Source organism: Chanodichthys erythropterus, chromosome 17, assembly GCF_024489055.1.
Source record: "Chanodichthys erythropterus isolate Z2021 chromosome 17, ASM2448905v1, whole genome shotgun sequence".
Classification (NCBI taxonomy): Eukaryota; Metazoa; Chordata; class Actinopteri; order Cypriniformes; family Xenocyprididae; genus Chanodichthys; species Chanodichthys erythropterus.
Window position 1 is genome coordinate 37,921,580 of NC_090237.1, and position 14,493 is coordinate 37,936,072.

Sequence of the window (14,493 nt, forward strand, 5' to 3'; positions counted from 1 at the left end):
CGACCACATAGATGGCAAATCTGTTGGTCAGCACGACCTGGTCATCAGGTTCCTTAGGGGGGCGAGACGGTTAAATCCTCCTCGTCCCCCCTCCATACCCTCTTGGGACCTCAATGTGGTGCTGAGAGCACTTCATATTGCTCCCTTTGAGCCTCTGCTGTCAGCAGACTTAAAGATTCTGTCTATGAAGACTTTGCTGCTGGTGGCATTGGCCTCCATCAAGAGGGTAGGGGACCTGCAGTCATTTTTGGTCGACGAATCGTGCCTGGAGTTCGGGCCGGGTGATAGCCACGTGGTACTAAGACCCCGGCCTGGCTATGTGCCCGAGGTTCCTACCACTCCCTTCAGGGACCAGGTGGTGAGCCTGCAAGCGCTGCCCTTGGAGGAGGCAGACCCAGCCCTGGCTTTACTCTGTCCAGTTCGCGCTTTGTGACTGTACATAGACAGAACCCAAAGCCTCAGGACCTCAGACCAGCTCTTTGTCTGATATGGAGGCCAGCAGAAGGGAAAGGCTGTCTCCAAGCAGAGGATGGCCCACTGGAAAGTGGATGCCATCAATGGCTTACCAAGCTCAGGGCGTGCCCTGCCCGCTCAGGTTGCATGCTCACTCCACGAGAGGTGTCGCATCCTCCTGGGAGCTGGCTCGTGGCGCCTTGCTGACAGACATTTGTAGAGCTGCGGGCTGGGCGACACTTAACACATTCTCTAGATACTATAGCCTTCGTGTCGAGCCGGTCTCCTCCCGTGTTCTCGCCACAGGTCAGAGGCACGGAGAGGCCCCGGCTTAGTGTCGGCTTGCTGCACTACATGCGCTTCTTTTGTCCAGAGAGTCCCTACAAGGCAGACCCTGTCGAGTCCTCCGATACCTGTCTGGCGCCAGGCCTATACTCCGTTGTATCCTTGAGAACCGGGTTTAGGCTGGGTTCCATATGTGTGACCCTACGGGGATCCCATATGGTTGGTTCCACGGTTGCTCCTAAACGAAGCCCGTGTCTTTCCCTCTGGGAGAACCTACCCTTCATCGGGTTGGAGTCACCCCAGCTCTTCGATATGTAGCACAGCCCTACAGGGTTAGTCCATATGTACTTCTCCATATAACTCCTTCGGGGAAGGATGTGGCTTCCGCAGCGTTCCTTTCCCAGCAAAAGGGTACGCTTTCCCAGCATTATCCAATAGTCTCACTGAATGGGTTTTGGGGAACAGCAGTGATAGACTCTCTGTGTTAGCCCTGTCCCACCATCCTCAGGCAAGGGGGTTCAGGTGGCTTACAACAGAGCGCTGGAAGGGGGCAGCTCCTGTGGCGCTTTGTTAGGGATTCCTATTCGTCGGTCTGTCCGACGTACGTTGAACGTGACCGACTGAATGGGAACGTCTCGGTTACAAAGGTAACCCTCGTTCCCTGAAGGAGGGAACGGAGATGTACGTCCCGTCGCCACAGTCGCTGTACCCCGCTGATGCTGCCGCCTATCTGGTTCAGCTCCGAAGCGAAAAGCTGAAGATGCAACGCACCTGCTGCTCATTATATACCCGCGCTGCGAGGCGAGCAGCTGATGCCTGGTTAGCGCTCCCCAGTCCGTCTCGCTGGCTCCTTCGGATCATCAGGTTCGGCTTTGCGATTCAGTTCGCCCGGCATCCCCCCCATGTTCAGGGACGTCCTGTTCACTACAGTGAAAGATGCCGATGCCCCTGTTCTGCGTGCGGAGATCGCAGTCCTACTGGCAAAGGACGCAATAGAGCCGGTCCCTCCAGCCGATTTGAGGTCGGGGTTCTACAGCCCCTACTTCATTGTACCCAAGAAAAGCGGCGGGTTACGACCGATCTTGGACCTGCGAGTTTTGAATCGGAGCCTCCACAAGCTACCGTTAAAAAAGCTCACGCAGAAACGCATTTTCGAGTGCATCCGTCCCCGAGATTGGTTTGCAGCGATCGACCTGAAGGATGCGTACTTCCATGTTTCGATTCTTCCGCGACACAGGCCATTCCTGAGATTCGCGTTCAAAGGTCGAGCATATCAGTACAGAGTCCTACCCTTCGGGCTGGCCCTGTCTCCCCGCGTCTTCACGAAAGTCGTGGAGGGAGCCCTTGTTCCCATGAGAGAACAGGGTGTTCGCATTCTCAACTATCTAGACGACTGGCTCATTCTAGCACAGTCTCGGGATCAGCTGTGTGAACACAGGGACTTGGTGCTCAGTCACCTCAGCCAGTTGGGGCTTCGGGTCAACTGGGAAAAGAGCAAACTCGCCCCAGTGCAGAGGATCTCTTTTCTCGGTATGGAGTTAGATTCGGTCGAACAGATAGCACGCCTCACAGAGGAACATGCTCGGTCGGTGTTGAACTGCCTGAATACGTTCAACGGCAGGACAGCGGTCCCACTGAAGTTCTTTCAGAGGCTCCTGGGGCATATGGCGGCTGCAGCGGCTTTAACACCGCTCGGTCTGCTTCATATGACACCGCTTCAGCACTGGCTTCACGGCCGAGATCGAGATGGGCGTGGCAGCGCGGCACGTTCCGGGTGCCAGTCACTGAGGAGTGCCGCCAAACCTTCAGTCCGTGGTCGGACCCTTTGTTTCTCCGGGCAGGAGTGCCCCTAGAACAAGTGTCCCGGCATGCTGTGGTTTTCACAGATGCTTCTGCCACCGGCTGGGGTGCCACGTACAACGGGCATGCAGTCTCAGGAGTTTGGACGGGACCCCATCTGCATTGGCATATCAATTGCCTCGAGTTGCTGGCAGTACGCCTTGCTCTGAGCCGCCTCAAAGGCCTGCTTCAGGGCAAGCATGTACTGGTCCGTACGGACAACACTGCGACCATTGCGTACATCAACCACCAAGGTGGTCTACGCTCCCGTCGCATGTCGCAACTCGCCCGCCATCTCCTCCTGTGGAGTCGGAAGCATCTGAGATCGCTTCGCGACATTCATGTTCCCGGTGTGCTCAACCGTGTGGCCGACAAGCTATCACGAGCTGCGCTGCCCGGAGAGTGGCGACTCCACCCCCAGGTGGTTCAGCTGATCTGGAGAGAATTCGGAGAGGCTCAGGTAGACCTGTTTGCCTCACCAGAAACCTCCCACTGCCAGTTGTTTTACTCTCTGACCGAGGGGACACTCGGGACAGATGCACTGGCTCACAGCTGGCCCCGGGGCCTGCGCAAATATGCATTTCCCCCAGTGAGCCTACTTGCACAGACCCTGTGCAAAGTCAGGGAGGACAAGGAGCAGGTCTTGTTAGTTGCGCCTTACTGGCCCAACCGGACCTGGTTCCCAGAACTCTCACTCCTTGCGACAGCCCCTCCCTGGCCCATCCCTCTAAGGAAAGACCTTTCTTTTTTCCGCGTCCAGACCTCTGGAAACTCCATGTCTGGTCCCTTGGACGGGACGCGGAGGTTCTAGGTGACTTACCCCCTGAGGTACTTAACACCATCACTTCGGCACGTGCACTGTCTACGAGACGTGCTTACGCCTCGAAGTGGAACCTGTTCGTCGAGTGGTGCTCTTCTCGCCGGGAAGACCCCCGAAGATGCTCGATCAGAGTCGTGCTTTCCTTCTTGCAGCAAGGGTTGGAGCGTAGGCTGTCCCCCTCCACCCTCAAAGTCCATACTGCTGCTATATCTGCTTACCACGACCACATAGATGGCAAATCTGTTGGTCAGCACGACCTGGTCATCAGGTTCCTTAGGGGGGCGAGACGGTTAAATCCTCCTCGTCCCCCCTCCATACCCTCTTGGGACCTCAATGTGGTGCTGAGAGCACTTCATATTGCTCCCTTTGAGCCTCTGCTGTCAGCAGACTTAAAGATTCTGTCTATGAAGACTTTGCTGCTGGTGGCATTGGCCTCCATCAAGAGGGTAGGGGACCTGCAGTCATTTTTGGTCGACGAATCGTGCCTGGAGTTCGGGCCGGGTGATAGCCACGTGGTACTAAGACCCCGGCCTGGCTATGTGCCCGAGGTTCCTACCACTCCCTTCAGGGACCAGGTGGTGAGCCTGCAAGCGCTGCCCTTGGAGGAGGCAGACCCAGCCCTGGCTTTACTCTGTCCAGTTCGCGCTTTGTGACTGTACATAGACAGAACCCAAAGCCTCAGGACCTCAGACCAGCTCTTTGTCTGATATGGAGGCCAGCAGAAGGGAAAGGCTGTCTCCAAGCAGAGGATGGCCCACTGGAAAGTGGATGCCATCAATGGCTTACCAAGCTCAGGGCGTGCCCTGCCCGCTCAGGTTGCATGCTCACTCCACGAGAGGTGTCGCATCCTCCTGGGAGCTGGCTCGTGGCGCCTTGCTGACAGACATTTGTAGAGCTGCGGGCTGGGCGACACTTAACACATTCTCTAGATACTATAGCCTTCGTGTCGAGCCGGTCTCCTCCCGTGTTCTCGCCACAGGTCAGAGGCACGGAGAGGCCCCGGCTTAGTGTCGGCTTGCTGCACTACATGCGCTTCTTTTGTCCAGAGAGTCCCTACAAGGCAGACCCTGTCGAGTCCTCCGATACCTGTCTGGCGCCAGGCCTATACTCCGTTGTATCCTTGAGAACCGGGTTTAGGCTGGGTTCCATATGTGTGACCCTACGGGGATCCCATATGGTTGGTTCCACGGTTGCTCCTAAACGAAGCCCGTGTCTTTCCCTCTGGGAGAACCTACCCTTCATCGGGTTGGAGTCACCCCAGCTCTTCGATATGTAGCACAGCCCTACAGGGTTAGTCCATATGTACTTCTCCATATAACTCCTTCGGGGAAGGATGTGGCTTCCGCAGCGTTCCTTTCCCAGCAAAAGGGTACGCTTTCCCAGCATTATCCAATAGTCTCACTGAATGGGTTTTGGGGAACAGCAGTGATAGACTCTCTGTGTTAGCCCTGTCCCACCATCCTCAGGCAAGGGGGTTCAGGTGGCTTACAACAGAGCGCTGGAAGGGGGCAGCTCCTGTGGCGCTTTGTTAGGGATTCCTATTCGTCGGTCTGTCCGACGTACGTTGAACGTGACCGACTGAATGGGAACGTCTCGGTTACAAAGGTAACCCTCGTTCCCTGAAGGAGGGAACGGAGATGTACGTCCCGTCGCCACAGTCGCTGTACCCCGCTGATGCTGCCGCCTATCTGGTTCAGCTCCGAAGCGAAAAGCTGAAGATGCAACGCACCTGCTGCTCATTATATACCCGCGCTGCGAGGCGAGCAGCTGATGCATATGATTGCATGCCAATGTGCATTGGCTCGTTTTAGTTACACTCGAAGTAGATTGGCCTCTCTAGCGAGATTCCTATTCGTTGGTCTGTCCGACGTACGTCTCCGTCCCCTCCTTCAGGGAACGAGGGTTACCTTTGTAACCGAGACGTTATTTGTGAATTTTCTGCTGTTTATATGATGAAACATTCATTGAACATTTAACTTGTAAAAGTCAGCTGGATTTTTTTTCTTCACAGCAGCACAGTATAACAAAGGCTTTTATTCATATAGTGAAAGTGAAATCACAGAATCACATGATTGAGTGCAATAATAGTAATTTTTTATTTATCGCTCGCAAATGTAGCATAGCCTACTTTACATACATGGAAAATGTTTGTTATCTTTAGCCTTTAATCCTTTTTTTTATCAAAACCCTGTTTGTAAAGAGATTGAACAGCATGAAAAAGACTTCATATTGAATAGTTTTACAGCCTAGGGGAATGGAGGCCCTTTTTATTTATCCCTTTCTTTCTGATGTTTTTATTGTCTACCACAGCAAATTCTATTCTCATATATTTAATTATATCTCAAAAGTCTGTGCATTCTCCAATGTATGTACTAATAAGTGTTATGGCAATGCTAGACTTGATCGGGCCTATATCTTCTGTAACCAACATGCTTCTTAGCTTGTTATTTAACTGGAGTGGGATATCTCTAGTTGGTTGATTAATACAAATGTTTTGCATTCATTATGTTGGAGCATTTCAATCTACTTTGCTTTTGTGGATGGCACTGGATCGTTACTTTGCAATTTGCAAACCTCTTTACTATCACAAATACACGGAAATCCCTAACTTTCTAAAGTTTGTTGTTGTGCCATTAATCAGAAATGGACTCCTGGTAGTCACCATGGTCACTCTGGCTGGAAAATTGTCCTTTTGTTCAACAAATGTGATCGATCACTGTTTTTGTGAATACATGGCATTGGTTCAGTTAGCATGTGGAGATATATCAATTAATAACTTGGTTGGACTTTTGACTGCTTTCCTTATACCAACTGCAGATTTTATTCTCATTACTGCTTCCTACATTGTGATTTTTGCCTCTGTGTTTAAATCTGGTAAGGCCCAAATAAAGGCCATAAACACCTACATTACTCACGTCATTGTTATGTCATTTACTTTGACTTTTGCCCTGATTGCATTCTTGTCATACAGAATAAGAAATAATTTTTCTCCCAATAGTCCTTGTGGTGAGGGGGGCGTGGTTTAGCGGGGTCTGCGGCAGGAGGGAGTGTCTGGGGATGTGCGGTGATTGAACCGGTTGAATGTAAATCACGAACACCTGTTTCTCGTTCCAGTAACTGGCGTGGAGACAGGATAAAACGCCAGGAGAAGCAGGAGCGTGTGAGAGAGAGAAGGACTGCTGACAGTCGGACTAAGTGAGCTGTGCTCGTGTCGTGGAGTGAAGCCCGTCCTTGGATGTGGAATTATTGAGTGTGCGTTGCACCGTCTTTTTGTTTATGTGTTTGATATTTTTCTCTGGTGAGAATAAAGACTGTCAGCAGCCCAAAGCCGATCCCTGTCCTCTTCCTTCCCATTACACAAAGAACCTTCGTTACACTGGTGCCGAAACCCGGGAAGGAAGACGGAAGCCGCCGCCATGCAGGCATCCCCCGCCGCTGGAAAGCCGTTTGCGGACATCATTGCATCCCTCGCGGTCCTGCATCAAGAACAACATCGGGCCCTGCTGGATCTTCGAAGTGACCAGGAACGCCGCTTCGAGGCGATCATCCAGGGCCAGCAGGAGGACCGCGAGAGGTTCCGGAGCTGGATAGACCGGGAGGTTCCCACGGCGACCAGCGCGGCAGCTGCTGGCCCCTTCCAGCTGCCACTGCAGAAGATGGGCCCGCAAGATGACCCGGAGGCCTTCCTGGACCTGTTCGAAAAGGCTGCTGAGGTCTCAGGTTGGCCCCAGGACCAGTGGCCCATGCGGCTCGTCCCGCTGCTCTTGGGCGAGTCGCAGGTGGCAGCACAGCAGCTGCCCATCCATAACCTCCTGGTCTTCAACGACCTCAAGAGGGCCATCCTGCAGCGGGTCGGCCGCTCCCCCGAGCAGCACCCTCAGCGCTTCCGGTCTCTGGAGCTGGGGGAGGCGGGCCGGCCCTTCGTGTTGGCCCAACAGCTCCGGGACTCGTGCCGCAAATGGCTGATGGCCGACGGAGGCGACGCGGAGCAAATGATCGATCGCGTGGTGCTGGAACAGTTCACCACTCGGCTCCCAAAGAAGACCGCCGAGTGGGTCCAGTGCCACCGGCCCACGTCGCTGGATTCGGCCATCCAATTGGCGGAGGACCACTTGGTGGCGTGCCCAGGGGTCGGCGAATCCCTGCCATCTGTCTCTCTCTCTCCCTCTCTTCTTCCCCTCTCTCTCTCTAAACCTGTCCCTCTACCTAGGACCCGTCCACCCGGCCCGCCTCGTGTTCCGCCCCGAGGGCGGGGTGGAACGGATTCTCGGCAGTTCGTGGTGCCAAGAGCCCCGCCCAGGGGGGCGGGACTGGCCACCACGCCTGCTTCTCCCCTCTCTCCACGCCAATCATTCGGCCCGTTCTCCGCCACTGGAGCGGCGGGCAGGTCTGGGCCGGCCTGTTGGCGTTGCGGGGACCCGGATCACTTCATAGACCGGTGTCCAGTGATGGAGGTGGGGACATTGATCCGGGTCCCGGACGACCTGCAGGTCGCCCCCGGTCAGGCTGGTCAGTACCAGATACCAGTGAGTATCAAGGGGGGTACATATCAGGCTTTGGTGGACTCGGGTTGTAACCAAACCTCCGTGCATCAAAGCCTGATTTCATCCGGGGCATTGGATACAGGCCGCGTGGTTAAGGTACGGTGTGTGCACGGGGATATCGCGAGTTATCCGTTGGTGTCAGTCGGGATTCTATTTAGGGGTCAAAAGCATAGTGTGGAGGTGGCAGTTAATCCGCACCTCCGGCACCCGTTAATTTTGGGGACGAATTGGCCCGCATTTAATAAATTATTGGGGCATTTATGCTCGGGTGCCTCTTGGAGTAAATGTACGCGGGGAAGGGAAGTGCGAGTGCAGGCGGGGGAGACTGACCGGGGACCAGTGGTGACTGCCTCAGGGGAACCGAGCGGGATCGGGAGACTGATTCTCTCGGACCGTGATGATTTTCCCCTGGAGCAGTCTCACGATGACACGCTGAAAAATGCATTTGAGAGGGTCAGTACGATTGACGGTCAGCCTCTCCAGCCTGGACGACCACTAACTTATCCCTATTTTGCGATTATTAAAGATAGGTTGTATCGAGTGACCCAAGACACTCAATCAAAGGAAGATACAACCCAGTTGTTAGTACCAAAGAGCCGCAGGGAAATGCTTTTCCATGCGGCTCACTCCAACCCAATGGCGGGACACGTAGGACAAACAGCGACACTAAATCGCCTCATGACCCGATTCTTTTGGCCGGGCATTCACGAGAACGTGCGCAGGTGGTGCGCGTCTTGTCGTGAATGTCAGCTGGTAAATCCTCCGGCCACTCCAAAAGCGCCTTTGCGCCCCCTTCCATTAATGCAGGTCCCCTTCGAACGAATTGGCATGGACCTCATCGGGCCATTAGAGCGATCAGCGAGAGGGCATCGTTTTGCATTGGTCATTGTGGATTATGCAACACGATATCCAGAAGCAGTGGCTCTCCGCAACATTTCCGCTAAGAGTGTTGCGGACGCCCTCTTCAGTTTAATCTCCCGAGTGGGGATTCCGAAAGAAATCCTCACTGATCAAGGCACGGCGTTTATGTCACGTACGCTACGCGAACTGTACGAATTGTTGGGCATTAAATCGATTCGAACCAGCGTCTTTCACCCACAAACGGACGGGCTGGTCGAACGTTTTAATCGCACGCTTAAATCCATGATTCGTAAGTTCGTTCAAGAAGACGCCAAAAATTGGGATAAATGGTTGGAACCCCTGTTGTTCGCTGTGCGAGAGGTCCCGCAAGCCTCCACGGGGTTTTCCCCCTTCAAGCTTCTCTTTGGGCGCCACCCCCGCGGGGTGTTGGATGTCCTAAGAGAGTCTTGGGAGGACGGACCGTCTCAATCGAAAAATGAAATTCAGTATGTGCTGGACTTGAGAACAAAACTCCACACTTTGGGGCGGCTATCTATGGAGAATTTGTTACAAGCCCAGTACAGACAGTGCCGGTTGTATAACAGGGGAACTAATCTGCGTAAATTTGCACCGGGAGAGAAAGTGCTCGTATTACTCCCCACATCAAGCTCAAAATTACTGGCGAAGTGGCAAGGACCATTTGAGGTCACACGGCGAGTTGGTGATCTCGATTATGAAGTAATACGGTCCGATAGGAGAGGGGCACGTCAAATTTATCACCTCAACCTCCTGAAAAAGTGGAGTGAGGCGGAATCAGTGATGCTGGCGACGGTGATTAGCGGGGAGGATGATCTCGGGCCAGAGGCGAATGTAAAAAAACAATCCCTCGCTCTGGCCCCGGGGGGAGATCACCTTTCGCCCTCACAGCTCACTGATGTTTCCAAATTACAGGCTGAATTTGCCGACGTGTTCTCTCCCCTACCGGGCCGTACTGACCTCATTCAGCACCACATCGAGACAGAGCCGGGCGTGGTGATTCGCAGCCGGCCGTAAAGGTTACCTGAACAGAAAAAAAAAGTGGTTCAGGCAGAATTGGAGGCAATGCTTGAAATGGGGGTAATAGAGGAATCCAGCAGTAACTGGGCGAGCCCGATAGTTTTGGTCCCCAAAACAGACGGCTCAGTACGGTTCTGTGTGGATTATCGCAAGGTGAATGCAGTGTCGAAATTCGACGCGTATCCAATGCCGCGTGTGGACGAATTGCTTGACCGGCTCGGTACAGCTCGCTTTTATTCGACACTGGACTTAACAAAAGGGTATTGGCAGATCCCCTTGTCTCCATTATCCAAAGAAAAGACCGCTTTCACGACGCCGTTTGGATTACACCAATTCATGACCCTTCCGTTCGGGCTGTTCGGGGCACCGGCTACCTTTCAGCGACTCATGGACAAGATCTTACGGCCCCATGCTGCGTATGCGGCTGCCTATCTGGATGACATTATTATTTTTAGTAATGATTGGCAGCTCCCCGGCCTGAGTCGGGCGGTGGGGGTATGTGGCGAGGGGGGCGTGGTTTAGCGGGGTCTGCGGCAGGAGGGAGTGTCTGGGGATGTGCGGTGATTGAACGGGTTGAATGTAAATCACGAACACCTGTTTCTCGTTCCAGTAACTGGCGTGGAGACAGGATAAAACGCCAGGAGAAGCAGGAGCGTGTGAGAGAGAGAGGGACTGCTGACAGTCGGACTAAGTGAGCTGTGCTCGTGTCGTGGAGTGAAGCCCGTCCTTGGATGTGGAATTATTGAGTGTGTGTTGCACCGTCTTTTTGTTTATTTGTTTGATATTTTTCTCTGGTGAGAATAAAGACTGTCAGCAGCCCAAAGCCGATCCCTGTCCTCTTCCTTCCCATTACACAAAGAACCTTCGTTACAGTCCTGTATTTGTGAGCACAATGTACATACTTTTTCCAAATTGTTTGAACCCAATTATTTATGGAGTGAGAACAAAAGAAATAAGACAAAGGTTTCTTCAGTTTATTAGAAAGGTATAAGTCTGTCCTTTATAAAGAAATCTAAAAGAGTTAAATATGCAATACTGTGACATTTAAATAAGGATTTGTTGTTTTGTTAAAGCTATAGTTTAAAATGGCTATTATGTAGGCCCTATTTGAAAATATGAGACTGAAAATATGTTAATGATGGACATACTGTAAACAATGATGGTAATTAAGAAGAATGATATCATTGTGCACAATTTTTGTATACAGAAATGGAGGCAATAAAGAAAAAAAAGAAGAAAAAAACAATAATACACAGCATTCTCCATAAGCTACAATTGTTCTCGTTCCTGCTCAAAAAAAAAACCCTACAAAATGCAAAATAGAAGAACATCCTTTTACTCCATTTATACTATTCTCCTTGTAAGAGAACTACAACCAACTGCCTGTATATTTTCTATTCATGCTTACTGATATATATATATACACCTCTAAAAGAAACCAATTTCTACGGAGCAAACAAAACTTTAAAAAATATTGAAACTCTTTTTCATGACTGAAAATTCTAGGGGCACGTTTTTTGCATGTCATGTCTACACCATAAAAGAAATCTTTTAAAATGTACTATAATATAATACAATATTTGAAATATGGAATATTTATTTATATGCCACTTGCAAAAAGTATATTGTCAGAATGCTATTTTTTAGTAGCCAAAAAACAAAAAGGGCCCATATGGTGACATCCACTAGAATGGGCAATGCTAACCATCCAAACCTTGAACAACACGAACAACACGTTTTGTTTTTTTTTTCTTTTTTTCATCTTGTTACATAATTAATTATTTTACAGACACATGGGAACACGCTTGGTGTATTTAGAGACCATGATTTCATTTCAAGATTTCATTTCACTCAAACATGTAAGAACGAGCATTATCATAGTTAAACAAATGAGCAAAGATTTCAGTTCATCAATGTAATGGGAAGAGCACATATTAATGCATGAAAGGCCTAAATAATAATTATAACTTTACATCTAGTTTACTACAGTTATTTGTGAATTTTCTGCTGTTTATATGATGAAACATTCATTGAACATTTAACTTGTAAAAGTCAGCTGGATTTTTTTTCTTCACAGCGGCACAGTTTAACAAAGAGGCTTTTATTCATATTGTGAAAGTGAAATCACAGAATCACATGATTGTGTGCAATAATAGTATTTTTGTATTTATCACTCTCAAATGTAGCATAGCCTACTATACATACATGGAAAAATGTTTGTTATATTTAGGCTTTAATCCTTTTTTACCAAAACCCTGTTTGTAAAGGGATTGAACAGCATGAAGAATCTTTCTGCACCAAATATTTCATTCACAGACTTCATGTTAAATGGTTTTTACAGCCTAGGGGAATGGAGGCCCTTTTTATTTATCCCTTTCTTTCTGATGTTTTTATTGGCTATCACAGCAAATTCTATTCTCATATATTTAATTATATCTCAAAAGTCGCTGCATTCTCCTATGTATGTACTAATAGGTGTTATGGCAGTGTTAGACTTGATCGGGCCTATATCTTCTGTACCCAGCATGCTTCTTAGCTTGTTATTTAACTGGAGTGGGATATCTCTAGTTGGTTGTTTAATACAAATGTTTTGCATTCATTATGTTGGATCATTTCAGTCCACTTTGCTTTTGTGGATGGCACTGGATCGTTACTTTGCAATTTGCAAACCTCTTTACTATCACAAATACATGGAAATTCCTAACTTTCTAAAGTATGTTGTTGTGCCATTAATCAGAAATGGAATCCTGAATGTCACCATAGTCTCTCTGGCTGGAAAATTGTCATTTTGTTCAACAAATGTTATCGATCACTGTTTTTGTGAACACATGGCATTGGTTCAGTTAGCATGTGGAGATATATCAATTAATAACTTGGTTGGACTTTTGTCTACTTTCCTTATACCAACTACAGATTTTATTATCATTACTGCTTCCTACATTGTGATTTTTGCCTCTGTGTTTAAATCTGGTAAGGCCCAAATAAAGGCCATAAACACCTGCATTACTCACATAATTGTTATGTTATTTACTTTGATTTTTGCCCTGATTGCATTCTTGTCATACAGAACAAAAAATAATAATTTTTCTCCCAATAGTCGTGTATTTGTGAGCGCAATGTACTTACTTTTCCCAAGTTGTTTTAACCCAATTATTTATGGAGTGAGAACAAAAGAAATAAGACAAAGGTTTCTTCAGTTTATTAGAAAGGTATAAGTCTGTCCTTTGTACAGAAATCTAAAAGAGGTAAATATGCAATACTGTGACATTTAAATAAGGATTTGTTGTTTTGTTAAAGCTTAAGTTTAAAACGCTTATTATGTAGGCCATATTTGAAAATATGAGACTGAAAATATGTTAATAATGGACATACTGTAAACAAATGATGGTAATTTAGTAGAATGATATCATTGTGCACAATTTTTGTATACACAAATGGAGTTAATAAAGCAATAAATAAATAAATAAATAAATAAATACACAGCATTCTCCATCAGCTACAATTGTTCTTGTGCCTGCTCACAACTATGTATTGAGGAAATTGAAGAAAGAAATAATATGAACTTGCATATCTTTTTTAATACTACTTTATTATTTCACTTAACACTTATGTTTTATTATTATTATTAATATATACCAGAAATATGCTTTCTAGCAACGCACTGGCCATGGCAATCATTATCCAAAACAATTTCCTAATGGGTTATTTCGTATAATGCCCTCTGTCATTATTTTATATATATATATATATATATATATATATATATATATATATATATATATATATATATAATTTCTTTAAACACTACATTTTTGGATTTTTAATAATATTTTTCTGATAACATTTCAAAAATTCTATTCTATTTTATGCTTGTGCTTAGATGCTTAAATATAATTTAACTCATAAACTCAAATGCAGTGTTGGAGTGCTCATTGGCACCCACTCCAGCTAGTGGTGGCCTTGGAAAGTTTACATAACTCACAAAAATACAAACAAACACAATAAACAAACAATAGCAACCCACAGGGTTAAGACTCCCCACGTAGGAGTTAACGCCAAAATTATTTATCCAAAAAATGTAGACAAAAAAGTTCCACCACCACAGGAAGACAAGAGATCATTCCACACATGGGACCGCAGCTCATGAAATAAATCACAAATAAGTACATAGATGATCAAGACTTAAATGATTCTATCACAATTAGATAGTTGGGTTCATAGAGCTCACAATCAACAAAGCATACAGTGCTCAGCATAAATGAGTACACCTCCTTTGAAAAGTAACATTTTAAACAATCTCAAAGAACACAAAAACAAGTTCCAAAATGTTGACAAGACTAAGTTTTATATAACATCTGTTTAACTTATAACATGAAAGTAAGATTTCCCGAGGAGCTATGCGGTGGAGAACTTCGCCCAACAGTTCTCCGCCGCACAGAAGCAGGCTGAGGCTATCAAACACATTATGCCCCGGCGGTCCGCTGCTGCCTCCACCCTACTGCTGGTGGCTCAGCCTCAGTCCGCTCATTGCCGAGGGCACCCGCCAGCGTCGTCCTCCGCCCCTGCTAAGTCGGCAAAGCAGCAGCCAATATGTTGCCATGGTTCCTACCATTCCCTTCAGAGATCAGGTAGTGAACCTACAAGCGCTGCTTTCGG

At 48.2% G+C, this 14,493-nt stretch overlaps 1 protein-coding gene and 1 pseudogene across 1 annotated transcript; both read left to right on the top strand.

Annotated features, from left to right (window-relative positions):
* The first annotated feature begins 2,090 nt into the window (after nucleotides 1-2,090).
* On the top strand, nucleotides 2,091-10,828 carry LOC137004263 (olfactory receptor 52Z1P-like; annotated as a pseudogene).
* Nucleotides 10,829-12,116: 1,288 nt separating this feature from the next.
* Nucleotides 12,117-13,052, top strand: LOC137005033 (olfactory receptor 52K2-like). Its single transcript, XM_067365780.1, has one exon. It carries the CDS (start codon nucleotides 12,117-12,119, stop codon nucleotides 13,050-13,052), a length of 936 nt encoding a protein of 311 aa, XP_067221881.1.
* Nucleotides 13,053-14,493: the final 1,441 nt, after the last annotated feature.